The sequence below is a fragment of the Brassica napus genome, chromosome A9, assembly GCF_020379485.1.
Source record: "Brassica napus cultivar Da-Ae chromosome A9, Da-Ae, whole genome shotgun sequence".
Taxonomy (NCBI): Eukaryota; Viridiplantae; Streptophyta; class Magnoliopsida; order Brassicales; family Brassicaceae; genus Brassica; species Brassica napus.
Genome location: NC_063442.1, coordinates 14,823,131 through 14,844,190, shown reverse-complemented (window position 1 = coordinate 14,844,190; position 21,060 = coordinate 14,823,131). Strand labels below are relative to the sequence as shown.

Sequence of the window (21,060 nt, the reverse complement as noted above, 5' to 3'; positions counted from 1 at the left end):
ATTGTTAGAAAAAGTATGCAGACCGCAGTTGACAAGAGTTGTACAGAGTAAAAAATTTGGTTATCTTGAAAGTGGCTGCTCAGAAAAGAAAGGATAGGTTAGGGGAATCAAGGGATCGACCATGAGTTGTTTGGATATGGGAAGATTAAGAAAAGATAAGAGCTAATATCCAGAATTCCTTTCAGAGACTATTCAGTAAAGAGTGCACAGCTACGTTTTCAGAATTCGGGGACGAATTCTTTTGAGGGGGGAAGAATGTAATAACCCTCACGAGCAGATATAATTTTGGTCGAGAAAATTCTTTAAGATCAGTTTGAAAATTGATCGATCAGAATTTAAATAAAAATCGACACGGTGAATTAATCTCGACGGGGCTGTCTTTTGGTCGAAAAACCATCTCTTGATGGTTCTGGTCGAGTGTTAATTATTATTGTCGATTTTTATTCATGCTGGGTGAGTTTATTCAGAGCAGGACGAGATTCGAATGATGAAAAATATTTAGTCGAAACAGTCCGAAAAATATCGACAAAACTCTAAAAATTATTTCTGAACAGTCACATGTCTTGCACCTTCTAGCCTACTTGCTTCCTCAGTAATTAGGTCACATGACATGCACCTACTTGCTTACCTGCTTGCTCATTAGAATTCACATGCTGGTCACAAGCTGTTTGCTTCAGCTGCTTGTATCTTTCTTCATGGAAGGGAAATGTTCAGCTGCTTGTGCTGCTTGGTGTGCTGAAGCATGTCACCAGCTGTCTAACCTCAGCTTTGTCTTTTGTGGGAGCAAACCCTCATCTGAAGCAACTCCTTAGGATATAAAATACCCTCTTCTCTCCTCTGGACGTCCTGTTACTGCAAGAAAAACCAGAGAAAAATTCAGAGAGAAAGAGAGAAAGAAGAGAGAAAAATCTGTGAGAAAAACTAGTTGAAAAATTCAGAAAAAAATTCAGAGAAGAGAATTGAGCATGGACGAACCTTTCTCACCATCCTGTGACTTTAATCAGTGTGTTCTGGCGTGGTTAAGAGCTGAAGGTTTGGTGTTCAAGAGTTTAGAATCACCCAAGTTCTTTAGCCTTGGATTTTATCGGTAAGAACATATGGGTTTGATGAGATCAGTTTTGCTTGAGCTTCAGTTCTTTTTAGGTAACCAAAATGATTTGGTCTGTTTCTGATCTTGAACCTATCATGGGTATCTTGTCCTGATCAGGTTAGACGTGTGTTCAGATTGAAGTTTATATCAACCAAGTTCATCTTAAACCTTGAGGAAATCGTTAAGCCATAGCTACTAGTTCAGAGAAGTTTTGTTTGGAACAAGTGGAATGATTTGTTAAGCTTCCTGTCCAGATTAGTTTTTAAACCTGTATTTGGATTGATCTTGGTTCAGTTATGTCCCTTAGATATTTTTTTAAAGGCTTAGCTGAACTGAATTATCCTTCAACCAAACTGAACTGCTTTGAACTAAGCTGAGTAGAGTTTCTGTTGGAATCAACCTGACTGATCTTGTATCCACACATTCTGAATCAGGAGTGAAATGGAGTGTTATTAGTTGAGCTCAAGTCTAGTCTTCCCTAGCCAATCTCATGGAATCAAAGGTGAGTCTAGAAAGATGATTGATGAGTAGTGAATGAATATTTCTTGATTGAACGTATTGATTGTAGATGATTCATAGGCTTTGTCCCTTGATCAATATTGAATTGGTAAGGTGTTTACTTAGTGTAAACACTTATTAAATATTTATGAATGATCATAGTTTACTCCAAACCTTAGTACTTGTTCTCAAATACTAATACATATGTATAGTATTAAATATAATTAAGTATAGAAATATTAATCATTTGAAGTCTTATTATAAACCTGTCTTCTAAAATATTCCCGTATGAATGATGATTACCGTAAATTGGTCCTGCGATATGGAACAAGGTCACGAAGACACGATGATGGGGTCGCACCCTGGAGGACGTGTAACTGCATGCAGCGTTAGATGTTCAATTTTTGAATATCTGATGTCGATGATGGTGATGCTAACTCGCTAGACTCGTTTAGCCTTTGTGGTTTCTCGGGTCTGGTATATATATATATATATATGATTATATGAATGATATGAGAGACGGGAATAGGAAGTGAGGTATATGATTAGATTCACAATGATGGAAGTATAGACCTTAAATATGTATTTTTATTAGTTATGGAATATATTTTCACTGCATACAAATGAAGTTGATTACTTGAGATATTATTGATATATGTTGGGGTGCGGGACTAGGCTCACTGAATAAACTAGTTACTCACGACTCATTTGTGATGCAGGTAACCAATAGGCAGGAGACCTTACTCTAGGACGGGAAGAAACAACATTAGCCAGCGGTAGTTTTATTATCCTTGCAAAGTCATTTTGATATATCTTATGTATAAGATTTGTTGACCGCCGAAAACCTCGAGGTTAATTTATAACAAATTTTGTAAGATGCTTTTGAATGATATATAAAGAGTGTTTTTAAAGTACGGGTTCCATATGATATTAGTCCTTGTCCAGACGAACTAACTATCGGGTATTGCTTTTTTTCGGGTTGAAAAGCCTAGAGTGATATCTGATAGGAGCGTTGGTGTTCTTTGGTTGTTGGTCTAAGGCGATCAGAAGTATTCTGAGAACCTCAGATCAACCATCGAGGAACATCAACCGTGTCATTTCCGGTCAACTACGATCGGGGGTGTCACAAACATTATCAGCCCAAATAAATGTAAGACAAAGCCCAGTTGAAAACCATAAAAATCCAAATATAACAAACGTAAATAACACAAAACGCAAGTCCAGTTGGTGGATTCAGATTCTGTAGCGAACAAAGCCCATCAGATTTTAATAAAATGAAGTGATGCGTTTTAGTTAAGCGGTACACGTGTCATGACCAGAAGACTTGAATTTCTGACCTGTCTGCTGAGGTGGACAGCCTAAGAGTGAAACAAAGTGTACTTTATATAATTAGATATATATGAATCTTACTCCCAATGTTTTCTAAAACATATAAGTTGGCGTTCTATGACACACTGCTTATTTGTTCTAAAAAATTGAATTCAAAATTTTTTTTGTTTATTATTATTATTATTATTTTTTTATTTTGTTTTGTCCCTTCCAAAAAATGATGAAAATGTTGAAAATTAAACTTTTTTTTTAATAAAGATGCTGATGACGACAACGACATTGATGATGATATGTGGAAATGATCAATATATAATCTGAAAGAAAATAAAAACTGTTAAGGATATATTGATTTCTATGTGGACTAAAAATAAATTAACATAGAAAAAAATTAACCCCTTTGACTAAAAATAAAGAATACAACTGTCAATTACATTCAACATATGTTATTTATAGTCAACAACTGTTAATTACATTCAACATTTGTTAGTTACATTCAACAACAGTTATCTCTTATTAGTTTGAATGGTTAGTTGTATAAACATTAACCCATTTGACTAAAAATAAAGAATACAACTGTCAATTACATTCAACATATGTTATTTATAATCAACAAATGTTAATTACATTCAACATTTGTTAGTTACATTCAACAGATGTTGTTACATACAACAACAATTATTTTTTATTGGTTCGAATGGTTAGTTGGATAAACATTAACCCCTTTGACTATAAATAAAGAATACAACTGTCAATTATAGTAAACATATGTTATTCATAGTCAACAACTGTTAATTACATTCAACATTTGTTAGTTACATTCAACAGATGTTGTTACATGCAACAACAGTTATCTCTTCTTGGTTTGAATGCTTAGTTGGATATAGATGACCCACGAAAAATAAATATAAAATATACATGGTTACTAATAAATTAAAACATAAATTATAATAAATTTCCATTAATAACATCAAAAGTTTTCTACTATAAATTAGTCTATGGTGTCAATTCAATAACTCAAAAACTTTTGTTGTAAACATTTTTGTGAATCCAAAGAAGAAAAAAAACCATGAAGGCCTCAATTTTCTTCATCGTTGCATTGCTTATTCTCTCATGTAAGTTACTCCATATTTTAAACTATGAGATTCAATTATGAAGCATATATATAAATTTATTTAAATCTTTATATATGCATGATTTAATTATAGGTTCATCATCAATGATAATGGGAAACTCTCACGAAGACCATTGCCATGACTATCAAGATTGTGAAATATGGTGCAAACAATATGTTCCTGAACCTAAATGTATTAACCACATTTGCAATTGTAGACCTCCACCTTTGACCTCTCGAAGGGCTCTCAATATATTTTGATTCTTCCATCTGGATTATCGAATATGATGATGACTTTCTACATGCAAGCATCAAAATAAATATTTTTCTATTGTTTTACTTCAGTATGTGGTAATAAAATAATATTTTTATTTTTTAATATCTGAAGTCAGTGTTTATATCTTCATATATGAACAAACCCAATTTTGACCCCATTTCCATTAAACAAATCAATGGGGCCGAGATTTTAGAAAAGATTTAGCGACCACAAATTTAATTTATTGTTCTTAAGTATGCAGTAACATATGTAATTTTTAGAAGAATTAGTGAAATGTTAGGACCACTCTAAATATAAAAACATAAATTTAAATATCATAAAATTAAATAATCGTGTTAGCTAGTTCTGGATTCAAAATTAAATAATTGTGAACTATTTAGGACTTCAATTTTTTTATTTCATGTTTCATCCCGAATATTTCATATGAATCACAGTCGCAGTTAACCCAAAGAGTGCAAAAAATATATATGATGAACATTCAGAGCCGGTCCAGAGTATAAGCCCATCAAACATATGTTTTATGATCAGTATCCTTAAATACATTTTAGAAGCCATTTTGATAAAAGATTGGTTGGTTCAGTTGGCTTTAAGCTAGTCATATTGTGCAAAGGCTCGATTCTTCCACCATTCTAATTTTACCGGTGATATATTAGAGATAAATTTTTTTATTTTTGCTTCTAAACCCAAAATTATTAGGTCCAGCCTTTGAACACTATTATATATATTTGTATTTTTGGAATAATTATTATATACATTGCCTATAGTGTTTATCATATATCACTACAAATAAAACAGATTCAATTTTTATCTACTTACAAAGAGTGTAGGCTGGACCATTACATTTATTTAATTTCTATTATTTCTCCTACAACTAACTTAGTTATTGTTAAATATTTGTCATATCTAACTTATTCTTTTAATATTTTGAATTAAAATATATAACAAGATATTCTTAAGTATCTTTTTAAGAATGCATTTTAATAATATCTTTTAATAATTTTTTATTGAAATGTAAATATATTATTTTAATATTTAATTTTAATAAAATTCATAATGTATATTAACTACAATTATAAACAAATATTAATTCATTTTTGATTTATAAAATAAAAATAAAATTTCTATAATATTTATATATACGTAATTTATATTCATAATTAAATTTTTACACCAATTAATAATATAAAGTAACTTAATCCACTTACTAAATATTTTAAAAATATAAAATTAAAGAATAACATATATTCATGAATTTTACAAGATACTTTAACTTATTTAAACAAAATATTAAAGTATGATATATAAACTAAGAAATAGTTTCATATTTTAATATATATATATATATATATATATTTTTAATTTTTCATAATTAAAATAATTCAATATATTTATCAAGTATGAGAGGGGTTGTGTGACATATAGTTAATTTATATAGTAATAAAATAAATTTGTATTATAATTTAAAGCTTTCAAATATAAGAAAAATTAATACAGGTGGATTATCATGTAAATTTTAATGAAATCATATTCATGTAAATTTGTTGTTGATAGTAATAAAATAAATTTGTATTATAATTTAAAGCTCTCATTTTTTTCATAAAATCATATTCATGTAAATTTTAATTTAATTATCTATATTTTAAAAACATATCTTTTATAAAAATACATATGTATAAAATTTCTAAATTCTCAGTAAATAATGTTTTGAATAAAAATTAATCCCACTCTTTTAAAGCGCATATCAAAATCTATTATCGTCTTAAAGTTATATCATTATAATTATGACAATACCAGGTCCATCGAACATAATCAATTTCTATATACCAATTTTAGAGTTCAATCTATAATATTAAAGCAAAATCTCAACTAGGATTTTGTCCTTGAGTTTTTAAGTTAATTACAATGGCATACCATTTCCTTATTAGAATTTTTAGTTAATTTCTACACTTTCAAATTCAACCAATCAAAAATAACTTTTTAATACTAATATCTTTAATTCAATTATTATAACCCCTGTTAACCTATTCCCTTCACGAAATATATACATATTTCCTTTTATGGTTTCATGTTCCAAATCAACTAACATAGAAAACATTTAATAGCAAATCATACATATTTTTTTAGAGCACATTATATTGAAATTGACCATATTCATATGATGGGTCAAGATATCAGCCGTAAAAACATAAATATTCATACGTTTTATTTGACCATATAAATTTTTTTTAACTGTATGGCACCAAATTTATTTCCGGTTTAATGCCTTAATAAACCGGATCTATTATATTGTATGCAAAATAAGATCCCCTATATAAGGAGAAGCATTTTTAAAACTTACTTTAAAAGTTTATTGGCAAGGAATGTGACGTGGTGACGTGGTTTCACGAGAAACTTTTATTTAGTAAAACGCTTAGCTGTCACGCAGAGAACGTTTTTCACCAAAACTGTGCATTTAATGCGTTCACACTAACATTCCTTTAAAAAATATTCAAACCATGTATACTTTTCTCGACGATAAACCTTCAGCTTCAAGTTTGATTATTTGATTTATCAATTTTCTCAATATAATCATAGCATCAATTAAGATTCCTTATTCCTCTATACGTTTATGTTAAAAACGCTAACCCATCTGATCTATCGCTATTAAGTCGACAGATCCGTAGAGACGACAAAGCGATGAAACTTTAGTATAATGCCAAGTGTTAATGAAAAAAACTCTTTTCTCCATACTTGCTTTCATGCATTTAGCAGAGCACTCACGTTCTTGAGAACCGTCTCTCATTGCTGAAAGAGAACGTTGAAAATCTATCTCAAGATAAATGTGCCGTATTCGATTTAGTTACTGCTCGATGAGTTGATCTCTGTTTCGAAGAGACTGAATCACTGTAAGTCGTTTCGGCTTAGCGTATTAGTCTTCTCGAGCAAGCAATATAAGCATCCGAGTGTTACCACTTTTGCCGCCATGAGAGCTCTGCATTAGACGACCTTGAAGATGAGAAGAAACTTCCAGGAACGAACCACCAGCAAGTCTCACGTGCTGGTCGCATCTAGAACAACATTTACAATTTAGAGAGTCAAATAACCTTCAATTTCTTTTATTATGCAACTATTTTTTTTTTTGAATTTAAAGGAGCTATACTTTTTTTTTTATTTCACACAGTTATTGTTTTGCTTATAATATGTCATTGATCCACTTTTATTTCGATTTTATGTGTTAAACCCCTAAGTCCATAACTACTACAACAGGATAGGTGAAATATAAAAAAATATTTTCCAAAGCTTCTTCTCAAACTTGCAAACACCGTATATTAAATTTTAATATTAGTGAACTCATTATAAAAAATTCTATAGCTTCACCCCTGATAATATTCATACTTTTAGCTCTATCTAACTATCGGTTAAAGTATACTTTATGTTATACATAATCATAATATATAATTTCAACATTAATATAGACATCTTATCCCGCGCAAAGCGCGGGTTACTATCTAGTCAGTTTATTATTTTAGTTGGTTTTCTATATTGCCATATCTTTAAAGAGGAGAATCATTAATTCAAAATACATATAGTTATAGTTTTTCCTTTCTTTTCGTTAGATAAACTAGAGTCTTTCTCCGCGCTACGCGCGGAAAATGTGTTTTATTTAGAAAGAAATCTTCAAAGATTTAGAAAATATAGTTGCTATGTTTAATAAATGTTGGACGGGTAAAATTGAAGATATGGAGCTTGTTATTTAAAATATTCCTAAGGTTTTAGTAGGATCATAAAAAATTAGATTATTTTAAGTATATGTGGAGAAAGGTTGCCATAGTTAAAATTTTATGGTGATGTGGAGTACGGTAAGGAAAGAGTGTGGTAGCTGAAATAATGATTGAATCATGTTTAAAATTGATAAATTCTGTATGAAAGGAGGAAAAGTTGATACCATGAATAAAAACAGAAATCTGAACTAAAATGGTAGAGTATTTCTAAGAAATGATAGGCATATGTAATGCAGATTGTATGAAAAGAGAGCCTGAAATTTTTAAAGAAGCAATTAGTTCACTTAAATTTTAAATACAAATGAAGGCATACTATTTTTTTGAATAGACATAATTTTTATTTGAATTTTATCGGTTTACTATTTTATTATTATTTGATATTGTACCTTTTATTGTTTTATCTTATTTTCTTAATTATGGTTAATTTAATATTTCAATAAATTTTGTATTTTAACTTATTTATAAATGGATAATATTCTTTAAATTTTTTTGTTCAATATATCAAATTTTTAGTTTTAAAATAGGATTATATTTTATGAAACAAATAAAAAGCACGACAATAAAGATTGTGATGGTAGAGAACAATATTTTTTTCTTCCTTTTTATAGAATTCTGCTTATTTCTTATGTGGGATGATGTATATGTTTTTTTTGTATTTAATATTTAGTTTCCATTTGAAACTTCTAATATTTTTTTATGAATTTAATTGTATTGTATGAAAATATAATATTACAATAATGTTGGTAATTCTTATAGATTCACCAATATGCTAGTTATTTTACTTAAGATATCAGCTAATTTAGAATTTAGGAATTTTTCATTATAAAAATTCTAGGATTTTTTTTATTTTAGGCGTATTTTTTGTTTCATTCAATTTTTGAATCATCAATTTATTTGTGTCACATTGAGTTAAAAACTTAGTATTTTTATTTTGTTATTTTTAACTATATATGTGTAATTTTAAATAAAATTTAAGATAAAAATAATTCTGATAGAAAAAAATCATCTTTTTAAACGGAAGCTTTGAAAAATTGTTTATGTTATTTTGCTTATTTAATTGTTCATTATACTATTTTGTAAATAAATTATATTATACAGCTAATGTATGATGGCTCACGTTATACAGTCATGAAGTTAATCAGTATATCAGAATATTATTTGAAAACCAAAAACTTAACATGGCCTTCAAAATTTTCTCCAATTTCAAATATGAGATGATTTTTCACTATAACTTTTGTAAAGACAAAATATTTTTAATTGATAAATTGGAAGGTAAAAGATCAGAAATGTTTACTTAATCTTCTTTCTATATGTAAAAAATATTTGATAATCTGAATTTTCACTATAATACTTTTTTCACATTTCACAAAGGAACTTTACAGAATTTACACTTACAATAGTGATCTTCTTTCAAAACTTAGAAAATTACAACCACTAACAGATGTAGAATCTATTTTCATTCGGGACAGAAAAGTATAAAATACAGAAATTACACTTTCTAACCGCAAAAATAATTCAATTTTCGTATGTAAATCTCTTCTCCTTTCTACAACTGTTTTTTTACAACTTTTTTTTTGTTATTTCACCAATTCACCTTATAAAATAACATATAAAAAAGATCAAACATAAAAAGTTTTTAAACAACTTCCACAAAATCATAGGTGGCAGTTGCTCTTCCCAAAACCTATGCAGATTGGCCACTGGTTACAGTTCGAAAATGTTAATAAGGTTAATAATAACCATCTTCTATTCCAAAAAAAAATTTAATCAAATTTTATCTTCAGTCAACTACTTTGTAATTTCAACATCGTTCTCTTTATGGAGTGATGCTACAGACCAATAAAACAAATTATATATTTTTTTAGTATTGTATTATATGTTTATAGTATTACCAACTATTTTGTGTTTATACATTAGCCTTATCAAGCAATGTTAGAAATTTATTTGTTTTTGTTTGTTTTTTGTTTTACTTGAATTTTTAAAAAGTTTACATCTTTCGTGTTCAATAAGAATTTGGATAATATATAAACCCAAAACCAAACTGTAAAAAATCTGTTAATTACTTGTCTTATTTCTCCTAATTCCTAAGCAATCAATCTATAGTTTCTAAAATCACATACTAATATTAAAAAAAAAAAAACTGTTTTTAGACCTATAACTTTTTATTTTCTGAAAATAATACGACAACAACATAAAAAGAAACTAATTATAATTTTTATTAAATACACCAAGTGTTCGTGTATTCTTGTGAGGAGTTCAATTTCCATCACGCATTCAATGAGTCATTCTATTCTCTCAGCATATCAGTAACCTTTTGTTAACAGCCCATGCAAGAGCTGTCATGCATAGTTCAAAATGAGCATACTGGTCGTCCATAATGTTATAGAGATTACAGATGCTATATTAAAGACATATAACATGAGAAGTATGTGTTACATTAAAAGATCATAAAAATAAAAAAGTGAAGGATAATATCTCTTCAATCAAAGTGAAGCTCTGCCGTGAGAGGAACTTAACTGGAGAAAGACATTGATCAAAAACGGCACCCAGAAATGATGATGACATTTTTTAAGCTCATGTTATATGAATTGTCATCTGAGGGAACCTCTTTAACTGTTGCATCATTTCCATTCCATATTCCTCCAGCACAGCTTCTTATTCGTCTCTGCGCAAAAGTTTTGATCGAAAGCAAAGCAGACTCTTACTTATTTATATGACAGTAAAGAAGGAAAGAGCCGAGAAGAAATGTGTTGTTTACTTGTTACTGTCTTTGTCTAATTCTGGAAGGCTTTGTGAAGATTCTCAATACTTTCAAGCAATGTTGCAGGAATGAACTTGATGCAATCAGATTAGCCCATCCCTATTAACACCAGCCAAAAGCAGAATTCCATGGATACATGAGTTTTATAGCAAAATAATGGAATAGAAAAATAGTTTCAACCAACTTACAACTTTCATGAGCTGCTTCACTTCTACCTCTGTGAGTCTAGATTCAAATTTGGATAATCCTTACTTCAGTTCTTCTGCTTTATATGTGATTGTCCCACTGTTGTATGTGTCTATGTTAGCAAACATTGTTTCTTAAATAAATCTCAAGGAATGAATCTGAATCTCAGTTTTAAATCTCTCCGTCTCGTAATGAAGGGTTTCCATCATATTTCGCCAATTCCATTGATCCTTAACTCCACTTGCCTTGCATCCGAATGTGGCCCATGTTTTAATTTTTTTGGCTGAGATCTATTTTATTCAAGCGGAAAGGAAAACAATACGGCATACACAAAGGTGCCACTGGAGACTCTAATATTATTCTGTCTTTGTAGAGATTCTAACATTTTGTATGCGAACAATCCCTACACACTGACAGAAAGAAACTGGAATCTTCACTGACCAAACTTACTTGTTAAGGTTATGTGAACAATGTCAGATATGTTGAGAGTCGTCACCCGAGCTTTGATCACTTCCCGCAAGATTGCTGTATAAGTACTCTCTCTCCAATCTTGACACCAAGTTGAAACATTTACAATGTTTCATTCACAAAGAAACAAAAACAACAAAGTAACAAATGTTATTTATATTGGTATTACTAAAAGAAGAGATGTTTAACATAGTATCAAGAAGACTTTTGATAGAAGTCGGAAGGTGTGTAAACGAATGGTGTTCTTGTGATTGAAATTGTAATTGTAATAATTCTAACCTGTCTAGTGGGATCTTCAGTTTTTTCTTGCTTTTGTGTAAACATACAAAACACAAAACAACCATGACACGACCAATATTTACCTTTACACTATGACTTAAGTAGTATGCTCATAGAAATGAAAAATAATATTGTTTACCATCATGTCCATTCTGCAGACTACCTCGGGAAATCCTTGATTACTTTAGGTTTTTTTGCCGACAATGAAAAGACGAAGGGCTAGTCGGGTCGTTCCGGGTAAGATTCACTTCCTTCGCCCGCAACACTAACTGCCACAATCAAACTACAAACACCACGTTTTGGTAACTAATTTTCACAAAACGCTAATTCAATATGATTCGAGGACTGATCCATTCAAGTGATGGGTCCGATTGTCAGAAGGCAAACCTTTTTCACTGGTGCGGCTGGACCGCTCCATTATTCACCCAAATAAACTCTCTTGCGAACGGAGAGGTGAAACAGAACCCAACAATGACACCAAGAAACAAACAGAACAACATGGTTTCAGATTAGAGCATAGTACCTGAGTTAGTGAAGTTTTTGATGATTCAACCGTCTAGAATCATTGGAATTTCCATCGAGACTTCAATTGTTAATCATATGTAACCTGAATTAATAGAACCAAGGTTCACACGTCGACGGAAAATTGAGCAGTGGAGACTCGCCGTAGGACTGAACAGATTTTATGGCCATAGCTTTATGTTCTTCCACAGAATTTTTAGATTTTGGTTGAAAGTAAGATTTACAACTGGGTTTATATTGGAGGAGAAAGAAAGGGAGATGGAACGATGCCATATCTCACGAAGAAATGAGTAAAGAATCGAATTGAGTGATTTAGAGGGCATATCTTTAATTCACTTTAAGGGCGAGTTGCAGACGGATGAATTTCTTGTTTGGAACGTTGAGGGTGAGTGCAAGAGTCAAGAGTCGTAGCTCGACTGCGACGATCCAAATTAGCGTTGAAGGGTTTGTGGGCTATAGACTAAAGAACAAACAGGCCCAGAACGTCCAGAGCCCAAAAAAACAATGAGAAGCCAAGATGACTTGGACGAATGCTGCTTTGTGAGTGGCTAATTTTTTAGTCCTAGGTGGCATAGCTGAGAGCTCTTAGTATCGGGCTTTTAGTAGTGTTAGATTATTTGAGCAAGATTATACTAACAAATTATAAAAACACGTAACCAAAAATATACTTAAATACATAAAAATACATAACAAATATATGAAATATGTTAGATTATTTTATATAAAAATACATAATATTATAATTAAAACATATTGACCAAAATTTTAAAAGGAAATAAATTCCGTACTTTCAAATCGTGGATCAAAATCTAGTATCTTTATATAATAAAACCAAAACTTTCTTGTATTCCATTTTCTTACGCCAGTATTTATATATGCCAAAAAAAATCAAGAACCAAATTCATAAGCAACATAAACCAAACAAAAAATTGGCAAATTTCAAAAATAGAAATAAACAAAAATCCAAAAAAAAAAACAACCACACGTACATATAAAACAATCCATTTACGTAGCCTCTACTTGGTAACCTCCTAAGACATGAAATAGTCGCAAAGCCTTTTCTTTCTTCTTCATTTCTAATTGCTTTCGACCAAGATCGATTGTAGAGAAGTCTACCTCGAGACATCTCTCTCAAATTTAACTCCCAAAACTTGTTTCAGACATAAAATATGTGTCTCTCTCGCTTCGTCCTCCTCATTTTTCTCGTTGTTGTTTTACCAGCCGTATCAGCTGATGTAGCTATCTTGAGAACGGATTACTACCAAAAAACGTGCCCTGATTTCAACAAAATCGTGCGTGAAGCCGTTTCAACGAAGCAAGCTCAACAGCCGACAACTGCGGCCGGGACACTTCGTCTATTTTTTCATGACTGTTTCCTTGAAGGTTGTGATGCATCTGTTTTAATAGCCACCAACTCGTTTAACAAAGCGGAACGTGATGATGATCTCAACGAATCCCTCCCAGGAGATGCTTTTGACATTGTGAATCGCATCAAGACAGCTCTCGAGCTGTCTTGTCCCGGTGTGGTATCATGCGCTGATATTTTAGCGCAGGCTACGCGTGACCTTGTCACGATGGTAGGAGGACCTTACTTCGACGTAAAGCTTGGTCGTAAGGACGGACTCGAATCCAAAGCACATAAAGTCCAAGGAAACGTCCCCATGCCTAACCAGACGGTCCATGACATCCATGGGATGTTCAAGAAAAACGGGTTTAGTCTACGTGAGATGGTAGCTTTAAGTGGAGCTCACACAATAGGATTTTCTCACTGTAAAGAGTTTAGTGACCGGCTCTTCGGATCAAAAGCTGATCCAGAAATCAACCCGCGATTCGCAACCGCTCTCAAAGGACTATGTAAAAACCACACTGTGGACGACACAATAGCGGCGTTTAACGATGTGATGACTCCGGGAAAATTCGACAACATGTACTTCAAGAATCTAAAGAGAGGACTAGGTTTATTAGCTTCCGACCACCTCCTTATTAAAGACAATAGCACAAAACCATTCGTTGAGCTTTATGCAACTAACGAGAAAGCATTCTTTGAGGATTTCGCACGTGCGATGGAGAAAATGGGCACGGTCGGCGTTAAGGGTGATGGGGAAGGAGAAGTGAGACGTAGGTGCGACCACTTCAACAATCTCAATGTATAGGATGAATACACATAAAAATAATAATTTTTTGTGTTGTATTCGCACGGAGAGAGGATAAATTGCTGAGAATAAAGGTTTGTTGGTATATATGTTATAAAACTATGTATTATATGCATGATCGTCTAACAATTCAAGAAGGGATGTTAGTTTTTGATGAGAATGCATATTATTGTATTAAAGTTATATAGATACATATAATAATTATGTATAAGTATCGAGGTTGTAAGTTACATCTTATAGTTGATAATGTTGGCACGAAAATTAAATTAATTAGGAAATCATCAAACCAGTGATCTTTTCTTCTTTAAAAACACTGACCCCCCCCCCCCCCCCCCCCCCTCCCTCCTCTGTCTCTTTCTCTCTGTTAGAATGCAGAAGTAAGATAACAGAATCAAGACTCTATAATTAGATGTTCAATAAGACTAAGGCTCTAAACGGTATAGGTAGGAATGAACAAAATACAAGACTGAAAAAATTTAACCAAACCCGATCCAAAAAAGTTATACCAAAACCAAAATTAAATTGGTAGAATATCCTATAGGGTCCAAAATTTTGGTACCCGAAGAACCAAATCAGAACTAATGGTGTTGACATATAAAATCATTTCTCTCTGTTAATTTTATATTGATAAAATTAATGAAATTTTATATTAACTAAATCAGAACTAATGGTGCAAAGTTATTTCTCTCTGTTAATTTTATATTGATAAATTAAACATTGAAATATAAAATGTTATAATATTATGTATACTGTTACGTTTTGTCAAATTTAAAGATGGTCATTTTGATTTGAAATTTGTATATAAATTTTAAATTTTATTTTGGGATTTTTAAAAGAAATATATGTTTAGCGATGTGTATGGTATTTTTAATAAGATAAATACATTAATATGTTGTTCAAAAAAAACATTAATATAATATTGCATATATTATGTAGATGATTATAATTTCAAAATTTTATATTTGAAAATTATATTATAGAAAACAATAATTAGATGTTCAATAAGACTAAGGCTCTAAACGGTATAGGTAGGAATGAACAAAATACAAGACTGAAAAAATTTAACCAAAACCGATCCAAAAAAATTATACCAAAACCAAAATTAAATTGGTAGAATATCCTATAGGGTCCAAAATTTTGGTACCCGAAGAACCAAATCAAAACTAATGGTGTTGACATATAAAATCATTTCTCTCTGTTAATTTTATATTGATAAAATTAATGAAATTTTATATTAACTAAATCAGAACTAATGGTGCAAAGTTATTTATCTTTGTTAATTTTATATTGATAAATTAAACATTGAAATATAAAATGTTATAATATTATGTATACTGTTACGTTTTGTCAAATTTAAAGATGGTCATTTTGATTTGAAATTTGTATATAAATTTTAAATTTTATTTTGGGATTTTTAAAAGAAATATATGTTTAGCGATGTGTATGGTATTTTTAATAAGATAAATACATTAATATGTTGTTCAAAAAAAACATTAATATAATATTGCATATATTATGTAGATGATTATAATTTCAAAATTTTATATTTGAAAATTATATTATAGAAAACAATATATATTATTAAAAACTATAATATTTGTTGTTATATGAATTAGTTTAAATGGTCTTACAATGATTTCCGAAATTTTAGAAATATTTTTTTGTTTTAAATTTTGATAATTATATACATAGCCAAATTTTATCTTATCTTTATTGAATTTAATTATATATTTTAACTAAGAGAATAGATAAAAAAATATCTCCAAGATTATAATTTTAAATATATACATAAATATATATAATTAAATATAAATTTACATAAATTTTTTATTTTATCTTAATTTTATATAAAATTAAATAAAGTTTTAGAATAAATATTGCAAGAAAATAATAAAATCAAAATATTAACAAATTTGTATTTAAAAAATAATAATTTAAATTTTCAAAATTTTATTTTTGCAGGTGGCGCAAAAAACACATATTAAAATAGTAAATCAGTATCAAAACTTACAACACTTCCCTTAAATAACTACACTTTTTTTTTTGTAGTTTGCTTGTTACTAGTTAGATTCAGAAATATGTGCCTTTAACATTTCCCGGACATGACAAAATCTAATAGTTAACAAATTTAATTTCAATTGTTGATTGTCATCAAACAAATTCAGTTAACGTTGTTGTTGTCATTTTTAGCTCATGCTTTTTATCCAGCGCAGTTCTCGTTAATTATATGGTCCTATGCTTAAGACGAACGGCGAAGCATGAGATATCAATCTTAAAAGGCTTCTGTTTGATCCGTGTCCAAATATTTGTATTATTAATTATTATGAATGCAAAAAAATAAACGTGAAAATCAAAAAAATATATTATAATTTAATATAGTTTACCAAATTGAATATGTTCATGAATAGAGAGAAAAAAATATTAATTGAAAGTTGAAAATATATTCGAAATACATTGGATTACAAGAACACAAACTATATAATATTATGGTTTGAAAGATTAATATTACCGGGCTCACATTTCTAGATTTAATAAACACAATTAGACTAACAACAGCTTAATATAGTGGCTAACTAGATTTTGATCCGCACAAATGCGCAAATTTATTTTTCATTCTTATATGTTTATAATTTTGAAAATGTCATCAAATTGATTGCTTGTGTTCTTATTGTAAATTTATATGTTTTCAGTTTCTAGATTTGTGTGCTTATTAATGTGTTTAGTTTTTGGCCTTTTCAAATTTATGAGTTTTTTTCTTCTTTAAACCATGTGCGGGGTTTTATTAATTTTATTTTGATAAATTAAACATTGAAATATAAAATGCTATAATTTTATGTATACTGTTAGGTTTTTTCAAATTTAAAGATGGTCATTTTGATTTGAAATTTGTATATAAATTTTAAATTTTATTTTGGGATTTTTAAAAGAAATACATGTTTAGCGATGTGTATGGTTTTTTTAATAAGATAAATACATTAATATAATATTGCATATACTATGTAGATGATTATAATTTCAAAATTTTATATTTGACAATTATATTATAGAAAACAATATATATTATTAAAAACTATAATATTTGTTGTTATATGAATTAGTTTAAATGGTCTTATAATGATTTCTAAATAGTAGATAAAAAAAATAGGAACCTAAATTAATAGATTATGTATTAGGAAATTATAACATAATCAATACTTATAGTCTTATATTGTGTTTCTTCAAATCTATTGTCTATTGTGTTTGCCTCCTCTCATCCCACCCAAAAAAAAAATGAAGTTCTTGATGTTTTTTTTCTGGTAAAAAAAATCTTGATTTGTTGTTACAAAAAAAAAAAGAAGTTCTTGATTTACTTTGTTGTACTCTTTCTCATCGAATGGTATCACAGCTAACAAAGTGGCAAGTTCTTTGATTCGAGATTGTTGCAAGAAGCTTTTAGAACTGAGAACCCACATTAATACAATTTACAAATCACATTATCAAAGAAAATCTTGTTTTTTCAAAGAAAATCTGGATAGTCAGAAAGCCAAAAATGTTGATGATTTGAACATGGTAGGATTAAAAAAGCTATGTCGAATATGACGAACGAGAAAGGAATCGAGAGGATTGTAAAGGAAAGTAGTATGGAAGTAAGTTGAGTGAGAAGTTTAACGATTGCTTTTATCTTTTTTTGTTCTGGAGGTAAATGATTCATTAACCAAAGCTTTAAAGTACATAAAAATACGAGGTTACAAGAACGTCTCCTAGTTTTGCCGATGCAAGAAGTGTAGAGAGAACTTGCAAAATAGGATTCAATGGCGATAATTATCAGACATGATCCAGTGATGAAAGAGAATTACTTCCTAGTTTTATAAACTCTATACATGTATTACTTAATTGACTAAATTTGGAAACACACTAAAACGAATTGAGTGAACAATATTTTATATTATACTAGGGAAAGCCCGCGCTTCGCGCGGGATTTGATATTTTGTTAATGAAAAAATTAAAGTTTGTTTGTAAGACCTTGGTTGGTAGATCATTAGCATTAGCATTATGCTTTACATTATTCAATCAACAATTGTTAGAAAAATATTTAGAAAAATATTTACTAAATGTTAATGCTCTCCAAATACTTTCTTGTCAATGCTCTCATATGAAGCTTTTAGAAGAGCATTTACATTTATAATTTATAAAATTAAAAAATATATATAACTAATTCATTTATTTTATTTAATAATATCATAAAATTATTTTTATATCCAGAAAATAAAATTTTGATTTCTAAAATAAATTTACAGTAATATTCTTTTAAAATAGTATTTCAAATTTAAATATATATATATAATTAAATTATATTTTAAATGTTAAATATTATAACTAATTATATTTTAAATGTGAAATATTATTTTAAAAATAGATATTTTAGTTGAATTTTTTTAAATAATATTTTCCTATATAAACATAATTTTGAAATTATTAAATAAAATAAATTAATTTATCTTTTTAATTATATATATATATATATTAGAAATATATTCATTAGAAATAAATATATTATACACTAATTTTGATAATTTTAAATAGCATATACATACTGCTCTACCAATTATTCTATTAAACAGTTTAGCAAAAGCTTACAGTTTTTCTAGCATACTGCCTCTATAGCATATTGCTACTGACTTATCATCTGCTCGGCCAATCAAGGCCTAAGTGTATTGGGTGTGCTGTTCTTTGGTTTGGACCCAGATGTTGCATGATTCTTTTGGGAATGTTATAGTTCCGTATATGCGCCATGGAGAATGTGAGCATATGTCATTGTTTATTTTTATGTAAAACTAAATGCGAGTTTTTTACTTTCATCCAAAGTTGTTAAATATTTTTCTTTAATTCTTAAATTCTAACTCGGTGTAGGTCATTGTTAAAGTCTTAAAGTAGTTGAAATAATTTTGTATTAGTTATGATTTTCGAAATAGTACCCCAAGACAATTATCTAACATATTTTTCTTAGTTTTGAAAGCAAAACTTATCATTTTCTTGTAGTAGAAGGAAGTATCCGGTTTTCAAAGTTGTAGTGGTGACATGTGATTGTTGCTTGTATTCTCCTATAATTTTCCACGTTACATTCACGCCTAGTTTATCCAACATTGACCGACCAACCTTGGAATTTACCATGCATGATATTATTATATAGATAAATAGTTTTGTGATGCATACCTTCAGTTGCTATATATGCTGAGAAGTGTTTATGTCATCAATATTATGAAATTACTCTTGTACTACGCAAATATAACGATCTTTTAAGTTACCACCCGTGAGACATCGTGTCATAAGGTTGTTGTACATGTGCAATGATGCTAGTAGAGACTATCATCGGGTGTAGGTCGAAGTTCTTATTGACTTGAGTGTCGGTTGTAGCATCCATTAGAATCGAGTTTGTTTGCATTAGGTTACAAAAACATGTTTAGAGAAAAAGCGTAACCGTGCAATAATGTCAACCTGAATTTACTTGAGGAGGCTTTGAAGCTTTTAGAAGGGATGTTGTTGGACCATGTTGATCTATACTGTTTTGTTTGCGGCTCAATACAAGTTGCATTTCAGTATTTATAGATGAGTTGTGAGATGGTTGGAACGCTTCATCAATTGTATAGTAAATGTGATGTATTGTAAAGTTTTTTTTTGTTAAAGTATAATTTTTTTCCGAAAGTCCTTTAGCAAAAGGAAAATTTATTTTAGATTTCACTAAAGGCATCATAGTAATTTGTAGGTGTCCTTTTGTGAAAATGCAATTGAGGACATGAACATTACCAGAAAATTGGTAGGGATTGAGTCGATCAACCATTGTTGATATTAGGGGTGGGCACTTTATCCGATATCCGAAGTGGCACCCGAACCCGATCCGAAAAACTCGAACCGAAATCCAAACCAAAGTAGCAAAATACCCGAACGGGTATTGAATAAGGAGAGATTGGTTACCCGAACCCGAATGGATATCCGAAGATAACCGAACATATGTATAATTAACCTTATATTTCTAGTTTAAATCTCTCATTTTATATAAAATATTTATATTGATACTACACATACTTTAAATTCATATGATATACATACAATTACAGAAAAAATAATTTGCTACTCACTTAAAATGCATGTCAAATTTTTTATTTCAAAAATTAACAAAAAGTTACATCCAATTTTTTTTTAAAAAAATAACTAAATTAATGTCTTTTTAGTTTTAAAATGTTATGTCCAAATCTATTAACCATTCAATCTATTAAAAATAAAAAATTAGTTAACAGAAAGTTATATTTTTAAATACAAGATACTTGAAAAATGAAAATTTTAATTTTTTTTCAAAATCTAAATATCCGAACCCGATCTGAAATAACCGAATCCGAATTAAAAATACCCGAACCCAACCCGATGTACAGAAATACCCGAACGGGTTCTACACCTCTATACCGAAATACCCGAAAATTCGAAATACCCGACCCGAATCCGAACGGGTACCCGAACGCCCACCCCTAGCTGATATATGTTAATTAAGAGCATCATTATCGCACAGACCCTTAATGGGTTTCTTATTTTTTTTCGTTTTTGTCTGATTAAAACTTTTTTTAAAAAAGAACCAATTACAGGCCGCCACGTG

The 21,060-nt window shown here is 29.6% G+C and overlaps 1 protein-coding gene and 2 long non-coding RNA genes across 3 annotated transcripts; 2 read left to right on the top strand and 1 right to left on the bottom strand.

The window, feature by feature from the left end:
- Positions 1-2,594: 2,594 nt before the first annotated feature.
- LOC106364442 lies at positions 2,595-4,407 on the top strand. Its single transcript, XR_001273200.3, has 2 exons — positions 2,595-4,029; positions 4,123-4,407. It is a non-coding gene; the product is annotated as an uncharacterized LOC106364442 (long non-coding RNA).
- A 1,345-nt stretch (positions 4,408-5,752) lies between these two features.
- LOC111200548 lies at positions 5,753-12,846 on the bottom strand. The gene is made up of 4 exons (XR_002654201.2): positions 11,464-12,846; positions 11,016-11,112; positions 10,825-10,926; positions 5,753-10,731 (listed from the first exon to the last, which is right to left on the bottom strand). It is a non-coding gene; the product is annotated as an uncharacterized LOC111200548 (long non-coding RNA).
- A 452-nt stretch (positions 12,847-13,298) lies between these two features.
- LOC106364444 (peroxidase 65-like) lies at positions 13,299-14,710 on the top strand. Its single transcript, XM_013804021.3, has one exon. The coding sequence runs from the start codon at positions 13,452-13,454 to the stop codon at positions 14,433-14,435; it is 984 nt and encodes a 327-aa protein (XP_013659475.1). The 5' UTR covers positions 13,299-13,451; the 3' UTR covers positions 14,436-14,710.
- Positions 14,711-21,060: the final 6,350 nt, after the last annotated feature.